Source organism: Nesoenas mayeri (genome assembly GCF_963082525.1).
Source record: "Nesoenas mayeri genome assembly, chromosome: 25".
In the NCBI taxonomy this organism is placed as follows: domain Eukaryota; kingdom Metazoa; phylum Chordata; class Aves; order Columbiformes; family Columbidae; genus Nesoenas; species Nesoenas mayeri.
The window spans coordinates 2,948,852-2,970,274 of record NC_137549.1 but is presented as its reverse complement, the minus strand read 5'-3'; the positions used below and the strand labels follow the sequence as shown (position 1 = coordinate 2,970,274).

The window sequence follows — 21,423 nt, the reverse complement described above, 5'->3', positions numbered from 1 at the left end:
GTCCTGCTGCTCACGCTGTGAGATCAGAAGAGCTGTGGAGGACAGAGGCAGCAGATCAGTGTCCCACACACCGGGACGGTCCTGAGAAGGACTCTGGGACACGAGATCCTCTGATGAGACACCCGGGGGCTCCCTCAGCCGGGACAGACAAGGGCGTCCTTTTCTTTAATACGAGCTCCGACAGAGCTTTGACAGCGAGTTTATTAGTGATGCCAGCACAGGGACAAAGGACAACAAAGGGCTGTCACCAGAGCTCTGGGTGACACCAAACCAGAGCCCGTCAGTCCCCCACAGCACAACAGAATCACAGAATCCCAGAATGGAGGGGGTTGGAAAAGCCCTCAGAGCTCATCCAGTCCAAGCCTTGATCCAACTCCAGCCCATTGACCAGATCATGGCACCAAGTGCCATGGCCAATCTCAGTTTCAAACCCTCCAGGGCCGGTGAGTCCAGCACCTCCCTGGGCAGCCATTCCAATGCCTGACCACTCTCTCTGCACAGAATTGCTTTCTCATCTCCAGCCTCAATTTCCCCTGGCAGAGTTGAAGCCCATGGCCCCTTGTCCTATTGCTGATGCCTGGGAGAAGAGCCCAATCCCCACCTGGCCAGAACTGCCCTTCAGGTAGTTCTGGAGAGTGCTGAGCTCAGCTCTGAGCCTCCTCTTCTCCAGACTAAACAAGCCCAGCTCCCTCAGCCTCTCCCCATAGGGCTTGTGCTCAAGTCCCTTCCCCAGTCTTGTTGCTCTTCTCTGGACCCTCCAGCACTTCAATCTCTTTCCTGAGCTGAGGGGCCCAGAACTGACCACAATACTCCAGGTGTGGCCTCCCCAATGCAGAGCACAGGGGAAGGATCACTGCCCTTGTCCTGCTGACCACGCTCTTTTGGATACAGGACAGGACACCATTGGCCTTCTTGGCCACCTGGGCACACTGTTGGCTCATGTTGAGCTTCCTGTCCATTAGTCCCCCAGGTCCCTTTCTGCCTGGCTGCTCTGCAGCCACTCTGTGCCCAGCCTGGAGCTGCAGGGGGTTGTTGTGGCCAAAGTGCAGGACCCGGCACTTGGCCTTGTTGAACTTCATCCCATTGGAATCGGCCCATTTTCCCAGTCTCTCCAGATCCCTCTGCAGAGCCTCCTGCCTTCCAGCAGCTCCACACTCCCTCCCAACAAAGCCTTTAAAGTCAATGTAACTGCGATTTACATTGCAGAGGAAAAGGAAAAGCCTTTCTCATTTCACAGAATCACCCAAGTGGCAAAGCAGCTCCCAGGCCACAAGAAATTCTTTGTGTTGCAATATGCTTTAATTATACCAAGAGAAGCAGTAACAGAATGAGAAATCAATTCATCCTCCTAAATAAGACGGTTGCAAATTCCAAGTCAGGAACTGAACAGATGTAGAACTGAAATGGAAAAAGTAAATACCCTCGCAGGCGCTGAGGAAATTGTCTCAAGTTCTTCCACTGGGAAAGGGACACGGGGAGACTCAATCCTAAAGGTCTTTTCCAACCAAAACAGTTCTGTGATGCTGTGCTGGGTCCCCTGCACGTCCCCATGTCCCCAGCACCAAATCCATCCATGGATAATGGAGACAAGACGTTTGGCTCGCTCCGCACACACCGACACCAGCGGGACGGGGACCCGGCTCTGCCAGCGCCTCAGATCCAAAAGACCAATGGCAGCGATATGTCGCTATTTCCTAACACCGCGCTCTCCCCAGCCGTGTAACGTATTCACCCCCATCCGCCTTTAATCCGCCCGGTTTTCTGCTGTCTCCTTATCAACCTGTCCATCTAATGCTGGAGCGATAACTCCAGATCGCTTCGCAACTCGTACAGAGATCAAACCCAGCGTCGCCGTTATCTCTCGACAGACCGACACGCACAATTCCCCCCGCTCATTAACGAGAGGTTCCTGTTAAGAGAGTCCGGGGCTCCGTCCATCTGGGGATGTATACGGGGCTGCATACATACCAGCACACACATACATGCAGATTGCAATCCTAGATTAATAGGTTACACAAGGGGTTTAGCCCAGGCTTACCGAGGATAATAAATCCCTCTAAAAAAATAAATTGTGTCCAAATGATTAAAAAATTCTTTAAATACGTAACGTTCCGCCTGAGCTGCATGTGAGGTGTTCAGGACATCGCTAAACACTCCTATTAATAACTCAGGTTCCACTTCCACTGGACGCTCCTTTCGCTGGGACAGCCAAGTGCTTTGCAGAATAACCAATACTGATGTTTCTGTGAACAAAGAATGAACCAGCCCTATTCGATATATATATTAATTTTGGGGGGGGCAATTAATGCCCTGCCTAAGGCTCAGGAGGTTTCTATCTACGTGTGAGGCCTCAGGAGAAGGAAGGATGGTCTGGGAATACTTAGGACAATAAGCTGTCCCACTTCTAAAGGTAACGGGAGCTGCGGGAGCTTCCCTGGGCAGTTCATTTAACCTGGCTCAGGTGCTTTGGGGCTGGTCTTGCTCTGGGTTCAGCTGCTCCTCACCCCATAGTCTAGACCAGAGCAACATCCTCCCCATCCCAACCCAGAGCAATCCATGGAAAACACACATTTGTTGCTCCTGGTTTTAATTCACTCCCTCGCAGCAACATTAACTCCTTCCTGCCGGACGCCAAAGGGATTCTTCTTAACCCAACCCAACCCAACCATGGCTTTCAGCCACAACTCATCACGGCACAATCTCCTTGAGACACCTCAACAGGGCCAGATCCTTCTGAAGGCATCTCCGGCACGTTCCAAACCCACCGAGATGTTATTCCAAACGGGACGGAAAGCAGGGGAGCAGAAACACAACCGAGCGCTCGCCAGTGACCCGCAGCCACGAGACCTCCAGGAGGACGCAGTGACATGCAGGTAAATGGGCCTGGTTCGTTAACCCACAGCATCATCTTCAAATAGATTACACTGAAATAACATCTTTCCACAGTTTAACAGACACAAGACACAGCAGAGATTTATCCACCTTCTCCTAAAACGTGGGGAATGAAGAGATGGTGGAATTTCAGCACAACGTGTGTCCATCTTTCCTCCCTCCGAACCACTGCAGTGAGGATCCCACAGCGTTTGCCTGGGGGGTGAGCTGCAAATTCCTCCTGCAGCCCGGCTGGAGGTGACAGACGAGGCACACGGGACCTCGCTGAGTCACACAGCCAGAAATACAATGAAATGACAAAAAACAGGCAAATTATTCAAGAAAAATGCCAAGAAAATATCCAATGGGATATTTTTAGGGTTGGGAGGAGATGCTGAGGAGTCACCCTGCAGCAGCTCCATCCAACTGCAGTTTGCCATGGGGGCCGGGGGGTGTCCCCAGATGCCACATGGTACCATCCCCCAGTGGGTCCACACCAGTACAACCCCCTGCCAGCCTCCTGAGGCACCCAGGCACTTCATACCAGCAAAAACAGTGATTTTTGGGTGAGACATGGGCATTTCCATCCCCAGCCCCAACGTACCAGGAAGACAAAGAGCAGGAAAGCGAAAATGTCTTGGGAGAATATGGAGAAGGGATTAACATCACAGCAGAACAAGTTACAGAATCCCAGAATGTCAGGGGTTGAAGGGCCCTGAAAGCTCATCCAGTGCAATCCCCCCATGGAGCAGGAACACCCAGATGAGGTTACACAGGAAGGTGTCCAGGCGGGTTGGAATGTCTGCACAGAAGGAGACTCCACAACCCCCCTGGGCAGCCTGGGCCAGGCTCTGACACCCTCACCCCAACAAGTTGCTTCTCATATTAAAGTGGAACCTCCTGTGTTCCAGTTTGCACCCATTGCCCCTTGTCCTGTCACTGGTTGTCACCAGCAGAGCCTGGCTCCATCCTCCTGACACTGCCCCTTTCCATATTGATCCCCAGGAATGAGTCCCCCCTCAGTGTCCTCTTGTCCAGCTCCAGAGCCCCAGCTCCCTCAGCCTTTCCTCACACGGGAGATGCTCCACTCCCTTCAGCATCTTGGTGGCTGCGCTGGACTCTCTGCAGCAGTTCCCTGTCCTGCTGGAACTGAGGGGCCACAACTGGACACAAGATTGCAGGTGTGGTCTCCCCAGGGCAGAGCAGAGGGGCAGGAGAACCTCTCTGACCTACTGACCACCCCCCAAGTTGCAGGACTATTGCTGACAAACCAACAGTACCTGATGCTGCAGATCCACCACAAACATGACTGAGCAGCAAACTCCGTCCATGTGGAAAGCAAAGCCTCCAGGTGATGCTGAGACCCTGAAGCACACGCAGAACAAAGCTGGAGCACTCAGGACAAAGCTGGAGCAACATGCTCAGAGCTGGAACAAAGCAGGACTAGAAACAACCAGGGCCCCAGGTCCTGCAAATTGGCCCCAGGTGTGTGATTGGGGCAGCTGGGAGGGACCAACGGCCCCTGCCCGGCCACAAACAAAGGAATTAATGCTCGTCTGCTGCTTTTTCTGAAAGAGAAGCAAAGGGAAAATCTGCTACAGCTGTCATGTGAAAGAAAGGAGCTTAAAAATGTTTAGGAATACACTTCCCAGAAAACTGCTCTTCCAAAATTAAAAGAAACCTGTTTGTTGGCTTCGGAGGTTATTGTGTTCGGAAGATGCTGCTCAGACTCCCAGATACTTTAACACCACTTACCAAGTGACTCGTGGCTCGTTGGATGACACAATATCTGCAAAATCCCTTCTTTAAAACAGCCTGGTCCCAGCGACAAACAAACCCCACGCTGCGTTTCCACGTGAACACGTCCGCCCCATCCTCGTCCTTTCAACCTGCGTCTCTACAAAAGCCGTGCAGAGCAGGGGCTCTGGAGATTTGCTCTTAATTATTTTATTTGCTATTTCCTAAGGACGATTTAGCATTCCTCTGGTGAAGCACCAAGGTCGAGAAATCACATTCCTCAAACCTGGGCGTTTATTCCACAGGCGAGGCCTCTTGGCACTGTTTTCCATATGGATTCTCCCTTCAGGCACCAATCCAACCCCAAACCCCCTTTCTCCTGGGCCTTTTTCTGCTTTAGCTGGTCACGCAGCTTGCACGGGGAGGACACGGGATCAGGGGAATTTGGGACAAAAGATGAGCTAAAACGTGATGCTTGCCCAAGAGAGCAGAGCTGCAAAAGCAGATTTAAACAGGCGTTTGAACAAAGAAAGGGCGAACGACTTGCTCCCCTTTGGCAGGTGCGGAGCTGTCCTGGTTTTCTTAAAAACAAGTTTCTCTTTTAGTGAATTAGCCTGTCAGCTGAAGCTTCATATGAGCTGCATTTTCCTGGAGAACCAGATGCATGTTTTGGTAAAGATAGCAATGGAATGTGAGGTTATTGGTAAGCATGGATGGACATCTTGAGAGGGGCAACGAGAAACAGGTGACCAAAAACTGACCAACTGTGTATAACATCCCATTCATGTGGATACTTCATATAAAAGTGGGAGATCACAAGGATCTCGTCCCTTTTCCCTGTGGCGACATTAGGAGAGAACCTTGTGAGTCGTCCCTGGGAACTGAGGCCAGTGAGAGACTGAATCCAGCTCCAGTTGGCTGCAGAGTCCAGTCCAGGACTTCAGGTGCCGGCTCTGAAGTTGCTGAGACTTGCAAGATTGGGTTTGTATATTTTGTATTATTTTCTCTATTCTTATTAGTAGCATTAGTAAAACGTTTAATTCTTCCAGCTCTCTTCTCTCTGTCCTTCTTTCCCTCCCGATCCCCTGTCCTTAATGGGAAGGGGGGAGAGGGAGGGGTAAAAGGGTGAAGGAGGGAGAGGAGGTTAACAACACATCTGCCAGGGTTTGTTTGTCACCCCCCAATCTAAACAGGAGCACAATGCCACTGAATGTTCATTTTAATACCTGTGTAACTCCCCCGAGGCAGATGACGACTTGCGAGGGCTCCTCGCTCCATCCCTTCACAGCACCAAACCATCTCCAGGGCTGATGAGCGCAGCACATCAGCATCAGACAAGCAACGGCCACCGGTGGCATCTGGAGACACAAATTTCACCTTTTAAAGCAGCTTTCACATTTCTTGGCCTCAGATGTGTCGCTCCCCATCTCCCAACAACCCAGCTCCCTCTCCTCGGGCATCAAGGGGTTCTGGTGTTTTCATGTAGCACCTCATAGCCAAGGAGGAATTTTTTACATTGAAACTTCAATATAAATCAAAACAAATGACTATTCCACAAGGAAAAGCAAATTCAAATTGCCGTGCCATTTTTTTTATCTAAATAATGTTTAAATTTTAAAAAGGGGGGAGGAACTAATTACATCTCTGTGTGGAAGATCATAAATCATATAATTACAATGGGAACCTGTGCATCTTTCCACCAGACTAAAAGCAGGCTACACAAGTTCTTATCTCATTACTGTTTAATTAAGAATTATGTTTGAGCATCTTCTTTTTAATTATCACGGAGCCCAGATGACTTCTAATCTCTTTTTCACCCAAAATGAGGGAGGGCGCGGTCCAAAAATGGGCATTAACGAATGTACAATTTGCTCTTTGGGGAACTTTAATAAAATTACCCCGCGCAGAAGATGAACGCTGATAAAGTGAACTTCCACAGAGAACATTTGGTTCCTTTCAATTAGCATCACACAAGGCAGGAGCTGAGCGGGAGGATGCTGAAGTGTTGCTTTTTTGGGGTGGGGATGGAGATTTTGAATTAGGGGCAGCAGAACCCAACACTCCCTGTTAAACTGCAAACAGTCAAACACTCCCTGTTGAACATAAGAGACTTGGAACCGGCTTCGTTCCCAGAAGGTGAGAAATATCAGATCCCGACGCAAAACTCCGTCCCGCACCAACCGCGAAAATCCTCATCAGCACCTGAACGGGGAATTTCAGGACGGCTGTGTTTTACTGTGTGCTGTCTCTGGATCAAATCCATTTATTAAGGCTGCAGGTGCTTTGTGTCCATCTACACTCAGCAATCACTGAGTTAGAGGCAGTGGATTCCTCCAGCTCCTCAGATGCTCCAGTTCCCTCCTTTTAGCATTCACACAATCACAGAATCCCAGAATGTCAGGGGTTGAAGGGCCCTGGAAAGCTCATCCAGTGCAATCCCCCCATGGAGCAGGAACACCCAGATGAGGTTACACAGGAAGGTGTCCAGGCGGGTTGGAATGTCTACACAGAAGGAGACTCCACAACCCCCTGGGCAGCCTGGGCCAGGCTCTGCCACCCTCACCACGAACAAGTTGCTTCTCAAATTTAAGTGGAACCTCCTGTGTTCCAGTTTGCACCCATTGCCCCTTGTCCTGTCACTGGCTGTCACCAGCAGAGCCTGGCTCCATCCTCCTGACACTGCCCCTTTCCACATTGATCCCCAGGAATGAGTCCCCCCTCAGTGTCCTCTTGTCCAGCTCCAGAGCCCCAGCTCCCTCAGCCTTTCCTCACACGGGAGATGCTCCACTCCCTGCAGCATCTTGGTGGCTGCGCTGGACTCTCTGCAGCAGTTCCCTGTCCTGCTGGAACTGAGGGGCCACAGCTGGACACAAGATTCCAGGTGTGGTCTCCCCAGGGCAGAGCAGAGGGGCAGGAGAACCTCTCTGACCTACTGACCACCCCCTTCTAACCCACCCCAGGTACCACTGGCTTCCTGGCCACAAGGGCCCAGTGCTGGCTCATTCTTCCCAAAGTATTTTGCCTCTGTCCCTGTGCCCCACCGAGCCCTGCTGACCATCAGCACCCCAGGTAATGATGTGCAAAGAGCACACGTGTATATTTTTTAAACCGAGCCCACAGCAAACACCTTTTAATTCAATTGCTTGAATCGACACAGAGCGATTATTAGTTTTCAGTAAGATTTGATTCAATTAATTAGGCTGAAAATATCAGCACAGCCAGGCAAGCAGAGAGAAACCCAGATAAATCCCTGCCATACTACTGCTTCATCTTTTAAAGGCAATTAACTCTTAGTTATTAGCTTTTAATTAGGGAATAATAATGACACCATTAATACGGTTTATTATACTTGTCAGCAGACAGCTGTTCCAAACAGATTTTATTATCAGATCTTGGCGCTTTTGTCTTTTTCGGTGTTTCGAGCCCCCGACTCGCGGCTGCTGCTCCGCTGGTCCTTGTCCCTTTGTCCCTTCCCAGGGACGGATGCAGAACCAACACCCTTTGCGGCACCAAAGGAGCCAACACCCCAGACAGCATCCGACTCGCCAAACATTTCACATGCCACAAAAAATCAGCTGTGTGATTTGTTTTTCTTATCCACCTCTTTGGAAGTGACGTGTATGTTCAGAGCACAGCAGAGACGATTTGGAAGTGAATAATCAGGTTAAAGACACGAAGCCCTCTGAATAAGTTTATCCATTCATCATCTCATTCCTCCCCGCGTGTCACCATAAGGAATCACAAAGAATCACAGAATGTCAGGGGTTGGAAGGGGCCTGGAAAGCTCATACCATGGAATGCTCCTTCTTGCCCCAAATTCACCCTGGAACTGTAAACTTCAAATCCTTTTGTAAGAAAATCCACTACCACATTAGCAGTGGCAATGGGCTCAAGTTTTCATTGATGCTTTATAATTTCTCCATCTACTGCATCACTAAAGTAAAACATCCAGAAGGCTCATAATTACCTGCTGTGTCGTATGCACAGCAAACCACATGTTCCCAGTATTTTCACTGTCATCCTTTTTCTCTGTGTCCTAAACAGCTCTGGTATCTCCCCAACAGAGGCTGCAAACCATTTCCAGGGCACAAGCCTGTCTTAACCGAGTTTTATTATTCCTATATCATACATTCTTATTCCTAATCATGTAGGCAGGACGCTACTGCAATACAAAAATGTCATGCAATATATTTCCCTGATTTACTTTGGAATTAACAAATCCCAAAAGCACTGAAATAAAAACCAAGTGTAAAATATTGTGTTGGGTTCTGCTACCTTGATGTTAATGTTTTACCCTGGTTGCGGACTGGGGGAAGCCCTAAGGAAAACACCAGGAGCTCAGAGAAGCTCCTCAGCACCAAAAACCTGCTCCTGAGAGGTTTATTCCTTCTCACCAACACGGTGCAGTCAAGTCCCAAGGAAAGAAATTACCCTTGTGTAGGAATCAAGCAGCTGGAAGAACACACATGAAATTTTCTACAGGAAAGCAGAGAGTTGTTAAATTGAAAGCAAAGATGTTCGGAAGATCAACTTCCCCTACTGAGAACTGACATAAAAACATGAAGGAAAAGGCTTGTGGGATTCTAACTATCGCGGTACGGACGCAGGAATGGGTGCTGTACCTGCGGCAGACGGCAACGCTGGGACGAGCAGCGTCAGGAAAGCACATGGGGACAGACATCCCGGCTGGTCCGGAGCTCAGCTGGGCCTCCAGGACTTCAGTTGATTCTCATTCTCACCCCAGTGCTGACAGCGGCTCCGAGTCCCGGGTGCGATGCTGGAGGCGTTTGGCACATTTGTGTTGGCACGCGGCTCCCAAATCGTTGAAGTTCGCTGTTCCCAAATCGTTGAAGTTCTCTGTTCCTTCGCACCGGTGACTAAGCCTGAATATTTTAGGAGAAACTGCTTTAGACATCTTGGTGCAACTATGAAAACTTCTCAGCTAAGGGTTTTTTTGTGCTCAGCTGTATCCAGGCAGAAGTCAGGAAAGAAAAACCAACTGAGACATGGAATTTCAGGCTTTGTCTCCAAAATACATCTGATGACTCAGATCACCAGACACTACTTTCTGTATGTAGCAATAAACAGTCGAAATGAGGGTTGTAAGGGAACTGTAACTCGTGCTCTGGTAGCACTAGCGCTACCCAGAGCTTGTGGAAATTGGCTTCGAATTTAAGCACCATCGTTTGAGAGAACTGGGCTTGTTTGACTTTGAGAAAACAAGGCTTAGGAGAGACCTCATGGCCACATTCCAGTTTTTCAGGGTTGCTGCAAAGCAGATGGGGACTCGGCTTTGACAAGGAGCCCCATGGAAAAGACAAGGGGCAATGGGGCCGAGTTACTCCTGGGGAGGTTCCAGTTGGACACAGGAGGGAACAACTGGAATAAGCTCTTCAGGAAGGTGGTGGATTCCTCAACACTGGATGCTTTTAAGATTCAGCTGGACAGTGGGCTGGGTTTGTCTAGACCAGGCTTTGCCAAGAAAGGTTGGACCAGGTGATCCTTGTGCTCCCTGGGATCTGTGATTCCATGTCAGAGCTGCAGCCCAGGTCCCCAGAGCAGGACGGGTTCCTCCTGCTCCTCAGTGAGGAACCTCAACCAGATGTGACCAAAAGGGATCCCCGAGAGCTCGGTGGCAGGAGATCATTATTATAACTTACTCATGAACATCTTTGAGGGTCCAGCTCATGTCCCCGGTCCCAGGCTGCGTCGTCCCTGTCCTGTACACGACCCTGCACATGTGGGAACACACACAAGGTGGGCAAGTCTGCAGAGAGGAGTGAACAACAGAATGGTTAATCCTTTGCTTTTCTCCATTCAAAGAGGGGATCAGGGAAGAAAAACACCTGGGGGTGCAGCCCCTTCCCCAGCCACCCACCCGCCTTGCACCAGGGGGTTCATTTCCAGTTTCACTGCTGCCCTTTAATGGAGACAGCTCTGAAAGGCACACATTTTGTCCCCCACAATGGCCCTGTCACAATGCCAATTACAGGTAATGCGGCAGCCTTGCCTTTCAGCAGCGCTGATTACGGCAGCAAATAGAAGCACATTAGAGAGGTGACAAGAGACTGACAGGCAGGATTCGCAGGGCGTGAAGGGTCTGATCGCGCCGTGCTCGCGACAAAAGAAACCCAGGGGGACGCTCCCTTTTCTTGGGCTTTGTTTGCGGGGACAGGTAGGAGTGTGAGGTTAAAACCCCGTGTGGGAGCAGCCGAGAGCCTGGGAACCACATAGAAAGAAGCGTTAGTGGGTTTGTTTCCTCTCTTTGCAGTGAATCACCAGCCAACATGGCCGTGATTTTAGCAGTGCTGCTAGATGGGAAGCTCAGTCTTAGCGCTTTCAATCTTTAAAACCAGAAAATGTCATCTGAAGTCAAGGGAAACACGAGTGTAAACTGCTGGGGGGTTGGGAGGCTCGATGTCGGGGTTTCTCGGGTGGTTGTTGGGAAATCCCTGGGTAACTGTCACAAAAAAAGGGGTTAAGTCAGTGCACCAAGCCCTTGACTTGAGAACATCACAGAAGTGAGAGAAATCACTGCATTTGAGAAGCTGATGGTGTACGTGGTAAAAAAATGTTATGATAAATCGCTCCTGTAAAACAGAAATAGCCCCGAGTGGTGGATCTCACATAAACAGCCCCGAGCGGTGGGTCTCACACAAACAGTCGCGGTCGGGCCGATTTTTCACTGCACGCCAACAAAAACCTCACGGTAATCACCCAACGCAGGACCCAAAGCTACTGGATTGCGATGTTAATTCCATGTTGGATCCGAATCCCGGATTAATCAGATGTACCGCTTCTTCAGGCCAGGTATTCCCTAGTGGCTCCAAGCTATTAAGACAACAAAAAGGAAATAAACCTCAGCTCTACGTGGAGACACAAGGAAAAGGGACCCGCGCAACAGCCCTTCTCCCCATCTCATTGCTTCTCCACGTAGCAAATTGCCCACTGACCCTTCTCTCCCCACAGTCAGCTCCGATTTGATCTCTTCAGTCGGGCAGATGAATCCCTGCGATTCTAAACGGCAGCAGCATCTTGGCTCGTATCACGGGTAAGTGACCGCTCATTCCTAATCAAAGGAAATGTGCTGTGTTTTGCAGAGATGGCTCCGTTCAATGAGGCAGATGAGCAGTGGATCTGTCCGTTTATCTATTTTTAAGCCGCGATCGGGGGCGGAGGGGAGGGCGCCTCGTGTTTCAGGCCGCTCGGCTCCGCGCTCATTTGCTGGGGGATAGCGGCAGCTGGCATGGGAAACGGCAAGGCCGGGGCAGAGAGGGACGCCAAAGTCAACCGTGCTGAAACATGGCCAAATTCCTCTTTATCCCACAGGAAAAGCGGCTGAGCTGCGGTCGCTGCGTAATTCCAAACGATATTTGCACAGTGACCTTTATGTTTCCTACCTTGTTTTACTCCTCTACTGCTGAATAACTAACTCCCAGTCATTTTCTACTGATGTGCAAGTAAACTAAGTAGTTATCTTTTTCTGCTGTCAAAGCTGCCAAATAATCCTAGCTCAACATCTCCAACTCATTAGAGTCTTGGTATTTTGCCAAAGTTGCCTCATTTGCGTGTGTTGGTGTGTTTGCCAGTACAGTTGTTGGTGGGACGAGAAGCAAGAGATGACCTGCCCATGTTCCTGGAGATCAGGAACCCCCAGGATCTTCTTTGCTGGAGTCTCAGGTGATTTGTTGGACCTTTATTCCCGTTGTTGAGCTCCAGGAGCAGTGGTTGGTATCACCTGTACCCGTACTCTGAAACAGCCATTAAACTCATTTGCAGGGTCTCCTCATTAACCTATAAATGACATAAAGGGACCAATTGTCCTCCTAAGCCAAAAAACACTAATTTAACATCACGGGAAATAACAGGGGTTACAAGAGGGACTCAGCTCATCCACATGGTGACGGTCGCACGTGCTGTCACATTTATCTGGGGACAGGGACAACCTGGCGCTTGGCAAGGTCCACACACACAGCGTCGCTCTTTGCTTTAATCCACCAAAGTACAATCACAGGCCCAAAAAAGCTCTTCCACAAACCCTCGCTCTTTAAAACTCGGTCTATTTGTAGGTCAGGGCTTTGCAATTGTTTGAATTATCACCAAAAGGGGGCAAAAAGCTTGGCAGACCACCTAGAGCTGTAGGCAGGGCGGGGAAATAAGCCTAAACAAGGCAAGTGACAATGATTTCCCTAGTGCAGCGCACAAGGAGCCTATTGCAGGGAAAGCTTTACCTCTGGCTTTGAAGAAGTTTAAGTCGGAGAGAGAACTGACACACGCAACGTGCTGATCCATCCCCATCTTCCTCTGAGCCCCCAGCTGAACGATGCCCATTTCCTGCATCACACCTTCCCCCCGAGAAATTCCACTAGTTCCATTTAAATTGCCATTAAACTAAAACAACACGCCCAGATTCAAAGTAAAGTCGAGTTTAAAACAGCTCCTGATTACGTTAAGCTAAAACTCGCCGAGTAAACCACTCCAAGGAAAGCAAGGGCATTCTTCCAGCAAGGAACTGCACCTGTTTAATGAGCAGTTTTATTAAACTGGTGCAATTTGTTCAAGCTGAAGGAGAACTACTGACGGAGAACTAATATGAAAAGCGAGGGAAGAGGAAAAGAGAAAAATCCCCAAAGAATAACCTCAAGAAATAGAAGTTCTGCAAAACTGGCTGAAGCACAGATGTCTACAGCATGTGACGGGGGTTTTTTCCATCATCTGCTCTTTCCCTAAGCTGAACAGTCACAAAACTAAAGAAAAAAGGAGCAAGTTCTGCAGAGGGGGAGTGTCCAAAGCCCATGATGTCCTCCCATGTACGAGCTGCAAAGCTGGAAGCCAGAAGGAGAGGCTGCGAAAGCCACAAAATACCCTGTGTGAACATGGATCTGCATGCTGGGGGTTTGCAGTAAACACCTTTGCAAGAAGAATTGTTTTATTAGCACAACGAGTTACCACGAGTGAGAGAACCACAACACGGCAAAGGACAAAGTGGACGACGTTCTGTATCCAAAAGAGCGTGGTCAGCAGGACAAGAGCAGTGATCCTTCCCCTGTGCTCTGCATTGGGGAGGCCACACCTGGAGTATTGTTGTCAGTTCTGGGCCCCCCAAGTCAGGAAAGAGATTGAGGTGCTGGAGCGGGTCCAGAAAAGAGCAACAAGACTAGGGAAGGGACTTGAACACAAGCCCTATGGGGAGAGGCTGAGGGAGCTGGGCTTGTTTAGTCTGGAGAAGAGGAGGCTCAGAGCTGAGCTCAGCACTCTCCAGAACTACCTGAAGGGCAGTTCTAGCCAGGTGGGGATTGGGCTCTTCTCCCAGGCATCAGCAATAGGACAAGGGGCCATGGGCTTCAACTCTGCCAGGGGAAATTGAGGCTGGAGATGAGAAAGCAATTCTGTGCAGAGAGAGTGGTCAGGCATTGGAATGGCTGCCCAGGGAGGTGCTGGACTCACCGGCCCTGGAGGTTTTGAAACTGAGATTGGCCATGGCACTTAGTGCCATGATCTAGTCAATGGGCTGGAGTTGGATCAAGGCTTGGACTGGATGAGCTCTGAGGTCTTTTCCAACCTAATCCATTCTGTGACTCTATCTCAAGCTTTACAGAAGGTTAAGCTGCTCATTCAGCTCCAGCAACAAACAGCACTAAATAGCCTCACCCCAATCAATGCTGCTACTTTTAGTTTGTTAAATAAACATGCACTTTACAAAGACAAAAAAAAAGGAATTATCTCCCCCATTTCTTCTCACCAAGCTAAAGATCTTTCCCCAACCAGCTGAGGTTCAGGAAGACGCTATTTTAAGAGGTTCGGTGTCAGCACGACCTCCAAGGGCTCGGAAGAGGAGCCATGAGCACTCCAAAGAGGAAGCAGCCAACTGGTGATTTAAAAGAGAAAGGATTTTTAGAGCCACCTCTGGCTACTTCGCAACTTCTGACGCCAGAGCAAACCTGGAGCTGGGACAGAACCGCATTGCGAGCTCAGCTCTGCATTTTGGGCAGGGGCGAAGGACAGAGCTCGTCCCCTGCACTGCTACCGGAGAGGAAGGCAAGACCACGCTCTTCATCAGGGGTCTCGACTCCTCTTGGCTCAGTCATATGAGCCGGCTCTACCCCCGGAGCTGGGAGCCGCCTTCTCCTGCAGCACAAGAGCCTTTAAACTTAGAAATGAAGAGACTTCAACCCCCAAAAAAAGCATCAATCTGAGGTGCTCAACAGCCTTTAATTCATTATGAACCTAAAGGCAGAGAAAAATGAAATACATCACATCCTGCATCTGGAAGTGGGGGGGGATAATTGTTTTTATAGCACATAATCAGACACTTACAAATATAATTCTCTGGAGGATGGGGAGGAATGTGCATTTCCTATTTCCTTTTCAATAGCCTGATGCACAGAGGCCGTCGATACGATCGTGATAGATCATGCATGTCATTCCTAAACCAAAACGAGGGATTAAAAAGAAACAAAAAAGGGAGAACCCCTGCAACAAGACAGCATTGGACAGTCCCAGGTTCACGTTCAACATAACTCAGCATCTGAATACGGGCTGAGGAAACACACTTTGTTTTTACAATATCAACAGGATTTTTGAAAGCCATTCCATATGAACACAGTAGCGGTGCCACTTCAGTCCGGACTTGACCATGCAGAGGAAATTCCCCATCGCTCAGCCCGCCCTTCCCCTCCCGCCTCCAAAAACCTCCTCTGCTGTTTCAATTCTCTTCCTATTGCTCTTTTATACAAGCAAGTTTTCGGTGTGGTAACAGCCAGGAGACACCCGTGTAGGAGTGACAACCCAGGCTTTGAGGAACCTTGTCGGCTTTTAAAACTTTTATTAGACTCTGTTTGTTTTTATTCTCGGAGACATCTCTTGAAAACGTCAAAAACCCCAAAATAAAACCCCATTACAAAAGCGCACAGAAAAGAACGCGGAGCGGAGGCAGAAGAAATCAAGGGAACTCCAGTTCTTCCAAGGGAGGACAAAAACATAAGAAAAATGCGTTATTCTATCTCCGCTCTTTCACTGGGACAGTTTAATACCCATCGCGTCCCTTAAGATGCTAATTACCATCTGCCAGCCCACAAATCCTTCCCACTTATTCCCTTAAAGATGCAGCTCCGGCGCTGCTTAAAAACCTCTCGGCAGAACGACCGCCTTGCACAGGGGTTTCAAAACCAAATGAAGAACGTTGTCTCTCTCTGCGCAGTAATTTGAGGGAATGAAGCGGTAAGGATGGATCCGGACAGCTCTGCGAGCCCCCAGCGCCGGGTCCACAGCCCCGTCCCAACGCTGCGTTAATGGTACCACCTTCTTCTGACCTGCCTGAGCTTCTCTAAGGAGAGAGGAAGACTTTGTGGTGACTTAGCGGGGTTGGCAACCAGGCTCTGGTACAAAACTGCTCCACAACCAAGAGAGGTGGTTTTCAAGCATTCAAGCGGGAGCTGCCCACTCAATAACGGAGGATTTGGGTTTTACCTTCAAAACTTGTTCAATGAGTCGAGCAAAGCACTTGCGGTCCAGTTCCCCAGGAGTATCTCAAAGGCTCAGGCTGGGTTTAGGTAAAGGATGTCACAACAATCAAAGATGTTTGGGGAATTTCTTCTTTAATAAGATAAAAGAAAACAAACAAACATACAAACACCTCCCAGGCTTCTGTCATGGAATGGTTCTCACAACTGTAAGGGGCACAACTCAATAAAATAAAATCAAATAAAAATAAGGAGACAAAGAAAAGAAATGGGTTCCTATGGGGGACATGCCTAGCGGAGCAATCCTCGGTGCTCCGCCGCACTGGGAAGGGATGGCTCCAAAAGGAATTAACACAAGAAGCGGCAACAAAACACTTGCCAAAACTCGAACGGAAAGCCATGCTGGCTAGAACTAGAAAGCAACGGTGATGGCAAAGGTGGGGAGGGAAGATGATGAGAATGACCCAACCTGCCAGTTCTGCCCGGAGTCCCTTCCTGGTGCCAAGGCAGAAACGCAACGTGGGTCGCGAGTCTTGCGGAGAACTAACGGTAAGAAATATCCCGGCTGTGAAACGTTTGTCCCCATTTTCCCCAGTTTACAAAGCAAATAGTGTTTCTTTACAAAAAACAAAAGAACCCGGAGCTCTCCAGGACATGGGCTCTTGCTCTCCCCATGGTCACATTAGTCACATCTCACTTGGGGTGAGGGAGGAGGATTTTGTTTCTTTTCTGCTTTTAAAGCCATCAGCTAGAAAAATGTTTTTGTGGAAACTTTTGTTTTCCTGTTTTTGTTTGCTTGTTTTTTTTAATAATAATGCTCATTTATAGAAAACTTCACAAAGGTGATGTCTATGTACAGAAAACACCATTCCGAAGGCTGCTTCAGTAGTCAGTGTAATAGCACCTTGAAAGACAAAAGTTTGACATATTTGAAAAAGTCACTGTGTTCAATTTTAACCCTTTCCAAGCCTCACAAAAAGGAGCCGGTCACAAAGCCCCGTTAGGACAAACTCTCCCAAAGTCTCCATGGAAAATGCTGTCAGAAGGTTTTCAAGCTCTATGTTCCTGGCCAAGTGGAGGTAGCGCAGCCAGACGGGACTTTGTGCACTTAAACCAAGAGCAGACGAAAGAAATTCACAGCTATTGCACAAGGCTGGTCTTCTAGTCCACAGTTCCCTCCTTATTTTTTTCCGCAGGCTTGAAAAGGGTTAATTTCATTTTATTTTTCATTAATCCTAGTTAAAACATGTTGCTCTGAGTTCCAGGCTGGTACTGTGTCTGCAAGAGGCTCTCCATAAAGGCCAAGTAATCAGGGTTTTGTCCGTATTCTTCGGGATTTCTTGAATTCCCCAGCCGGGGACGCTTGGCTCTCACTTCATCTCCCGAAAATACATCTTCCTGAGGGGCCCCGGTGCTGAGGGACTGCGGGAGACAGGAAAGTACAAGCGTTAGAGGAGCGGGAGAGACGTGGGTGCAACGTCGGCACAACAGCGGGGACAGCAAGGGCACCGCTTGCTTGGAGCGTTTCTGGAGAGAAAGCAAAGCACGCAGCTGCAATCAAAACCCACAACCCAACTGGCAAGAGAAACCCTCGACTTGTCTTCTTTCTGTTTCAGAATCTTTCACTTCAGCTCTTGCCTCGCCCGTTCTCTTTCTGCTCCTGTCCTCTGCCTCTTCGGGTTATTCGTTCATAATGGAAAGCACAAAGGGAATTGGGGCTTCCCTGACGTCTTTAATAAAAGACCCAAAGAAAACGTTTAGGGATCGCTGTTTGAACAATCGCTTCTGCTCGTCCTGCTCTTACGCTCTCAATGAGATGCGTTTCTTGGTAGAAATTATCATCTCCTATCGTTCTGTTCTTTTGTTCTGCTGTTCGACATCAGAGCGTCACTGTCAGAGCATCGTCTGACGCTTCTGGCAGCAGAAAGTACAGGAGAAAAGCCTTTAGCTTTTTATTTGCCTTCCTCTGGAACTGCTACAAACCCTGATGTCTCCACTGCGGGGAATGTGTTTCTTTCCAAACGCTGCTTTTCAAGGCTCAAATACACTGTTTTTATTAGACAGCTGAAATAATATTGAGCACATCCTAGAAATGAATTCCAGGGTGCTTCCTTGCCACCATAAGTCCTTCAAGGATAACAAGGTAAATCATTATTAACCTCTCAAATTTATGCCGTGAGTTCTTACAGCCTCAAACAAGACGAAGATGCCATGCAGAGCGACATTGCAGAAAGCATTTTACAAGGGGTTTTTGGGGGAAAACCCTTGGAGATTTCATGCATAAGCACACAAAGGCTTCCTGCCATGGGTCATTTTGACGACGTGCGTCTCACACTCCTGCTGGTGGCGGCAGATTCACCGGGTCAGTGAATTGCCACATTAACCCAAACCAGCAATTCACTGAGTCTCAAGGGAAGAGGGGACCATCCTCTTTGTGTCTCTATAGGGGACAGAAGCCCAAAACCTCATGGCACGTTAACTTTGGGGATCCGTCCCTGTCTTGCAGTGCCTGACGTGACATTTAGAATGAAGAAGAAAACTTTATGTTCTCCGTTTGCCTAGAAACCAGTCGCACCATTGATTTAAATGAGATGTCTTTAAAGGTTAAAGCACCATGTTTGAAAACACCCAGCAAGTCTGGGACTAAAAGAGCTATGAAATAAATCCTTCCTATTTTCTAGGCGAAATAAATCCATTGCATACAGTTAAAGACAGACTGATCTTTTGGATTAAGAGCTTTATAGGTAAGAGCTACGTTCTAAATCTCCTGTTTGGGGAGAAATGGGGGTTTGTCCCGTGTTGTTCATCAGTTCTGCAGCACCCACTCACCCACTCAGTTCACCCCACTTCTAATGAAACGCAATATTCAGACAGAACAGCAGTCCATATAACTAAACTCCTACGGTTTAAAATGATATGAACATCATCTTTTAGCCAGAGAACACAAAAATTGTATCGGAACATGCGAAAGGGAAAAGAATTTAAACGCTTCTCAAGCGTTCACATCAAGGATTCCTTCTACTCGACATACTTGGTGAATGACAAGAGGTTTTACAGCCACAGAAACTGTGGGTCGCATTCACTTAACATCTAAACAATATGCTAAAAAATGTGAATACTACAAAGTGCAGCCCGTTTCTGTTACCTCAATACCCACCAGGCGAGACTTCACTCTCTTGGGAAGCTCTTCCTCCAAGGTATAAATATCCCCACGCTTCACCATGAGTTGGGAACCATCTTCAAACTCGACCTGCAGAGGAGGCAGAGCATGAAATAAGAACTCGGCCTCTACATTGACGGTACCTGAACTGCCCATTCCCGGATCCTGCCAAAGTGTTTTGAGGATGCTGAACCCAAAAAGCCTGAAAAAAAAGACGCTTTTCACTTCTAAAAGGCAATCCTGTATTCAGACCAATATGGTAATAAGGATTTCTTTCATCTTAAACAAAGCATTTTCTCGTGTCATAAGGAAACATCTCCAGCTACTAAAATGTATTTGTATTTTAACAAGCAGAAACAGTCAGCCAGGTACAAAAAAACGGTGTCAACTTCTCACATCAAACCTTTTCCACCAAGCACTGATTGTATCATGAATTATGCAAGAGATGTTACAGGAATGTTTATTCATGGAAACGTGCACATAAAAATGTTAAAACTATTAAAAGTTTAAGACGTTCGCAGTTTCTTTGCTTCAGACTTATTAGGCTTTTCTGGATAATGCGGAAGGACATAAACCACAGCTTAATATGGGATGTCGGGTTCAGATTGGACAAATTCAGAAGGAAGTGTGTGCTCTGATCTCTCCTGCGCTGCCCAGGTCCTGCAGCTCACCAGTTAAACCAGTTACACCTTAAACTATCACAAACACAGAATCCCAGAATGTCAGGGGTTGAAGGGCCCTGGAAAGTCATCCAGTGCAATCCCCCCATGGAGCAGGAACACCCAGATGAGGTTACACAGGAAGGTGTCCAGGCGGGTTGGAATGTCTGCAGAGAAGGAGACTCCACAACCCCCCTGGGCAGCCTGTATCCCCTGGAGCCTCTCTGAGCAGCACACCAGGGAGTTACTCCACCAGCCGATTTCCTTGTCACACTCCCTGATGGTCCTCAGCATCTCCATCTCCTCCTTAAGCTTTGCAACCATGTAGAGCAGATCTTGCACCTCCTCACCCCTCACACAGCTGGGACGCTGCCATCGTCACCCAGCAGCAGCAGGCGCTGGCACTCCCTGCAGCCAGAAACCTGAACAGCCACGGTTCTGGACAGACTGAGTTGCTACGGTCTTCTTCAGACAAGCTCTCTTTCTGGTCGAGACCATGGTTGGCAACAGTATGAGCCAGTGGCAATAGGTGAGAGAGTCTAACTAGCAAGAGGTGACAAGCTCTACACCCTAGTGCACGAGTTACCGCACCGCAGCGTGGGTGCTGCTCACCCTCGTCACAATCCGACGGCCCTTCCAGCACCTGGTGGGCACCGATGCGCTGCTGCCCTCCCGGGGGCTTTTTCAAGGCGAGGGGCAGGGGTGCGATCGCCCTCGCCTGTAACGCCCACTCACGTCAGCTGCTCTCGCAAGGGCTGCCGGGCCTCTCAAGAACAAAAGTGCCCGATTGAGAGAAAAAGAACCCCAAAAAAAGGCTTCTCTGTACCTTGAAGATTTCGCTTAATCGGGACCCACTGAGCTGCCTCCAATCAGCTGAGCTCAGGACCTGAGAGCGGCTGGATTTTGGTTATTGAAGTTCCGAATCACTGACAGGGGCTAGACCCGTGATGGGCACACATCAGAGCACACAGGGTTGCAGGACAGTCATTTGGGCCCAATTTTTAAAAACAGATACACATCTAATCTTAGCACAGCAATTATAGACTTAGAGATGTGAACCGGGGAGATGCTGCAAAATAAGTTTAAAATGCAAAAGCTAATCCATGCTGTCTTCCAACAAACACACTTAATTGGTAACAAAACTCTCTCTTTTATCTGTTCCAACACAGATAAAAGTACCATAAGTACTGAAAAAGTATCTGCATAGGGAACCCATGTGGAAATTCAGGCTGTTCTCCCCATGGGAAGAGCTTTACTTGGAGGTAACTGTGTGATTCAAACAACACAGACTCCTCATGCATATTTCTCTGTCGTCTGGCGCTATTGCTGGAATAGGCTGTTTCAAATGATTGTACCTTCGAGAAATCAATGACAATTTCCTCCGCTGTGATTAAACTGGAAAGCATGCATAACAATAGATCTTTATGGAACTATCTATTGTCGTTATTCACAAGCAGGGTCACCTCAGATCACATCCTCTCTGAGGCAATTAACATCCATTACACACATGCAAAAGCCTGTTCACCCACAAGGT

General features: G+C 48.5%; 1 protein-coding gene across 6 annotated transcripts in view; it reads right to left on the bottom strand.

The window, feature by feature from the left end:
• Nucleotides 1–16,199: 16,199 nt before the first annotated feature.
• KDM4B (lysine demethylase 4B) overlaps nucleotides 16,200–21,423 on the bottom strand; it is an 81,537-nt gene continuing 76,313 nt past the window's right edge. For 3 of the 6 annotated variants that reach the window (XM_080359274.1, XM_080359276.1, XM_080359278.1), the window contains 2 exons: nucleotides 19,216–19,320; nucleotides 16,200–17,492 (listed from right to left, as the gene is read on the bottom strand). In XM_080359274.1, coding sequence (XP_080215400.1) covers nucleotides 17,310–17,492; nucleotides 19,216–19,320 — 288 coding nt within the window. In that variant the 3' untranslated portion in view covers nucleotides 16,200–17,309. The remainder of the gene's footprint in view (nucleotides 17,493–19,215; nucleotides 19,321–21,423) is intronic. The other 3 variants (XM_080359275.1, XM_080359277.1, XM_080359281.1) reach the window with 1 other exon arrangement.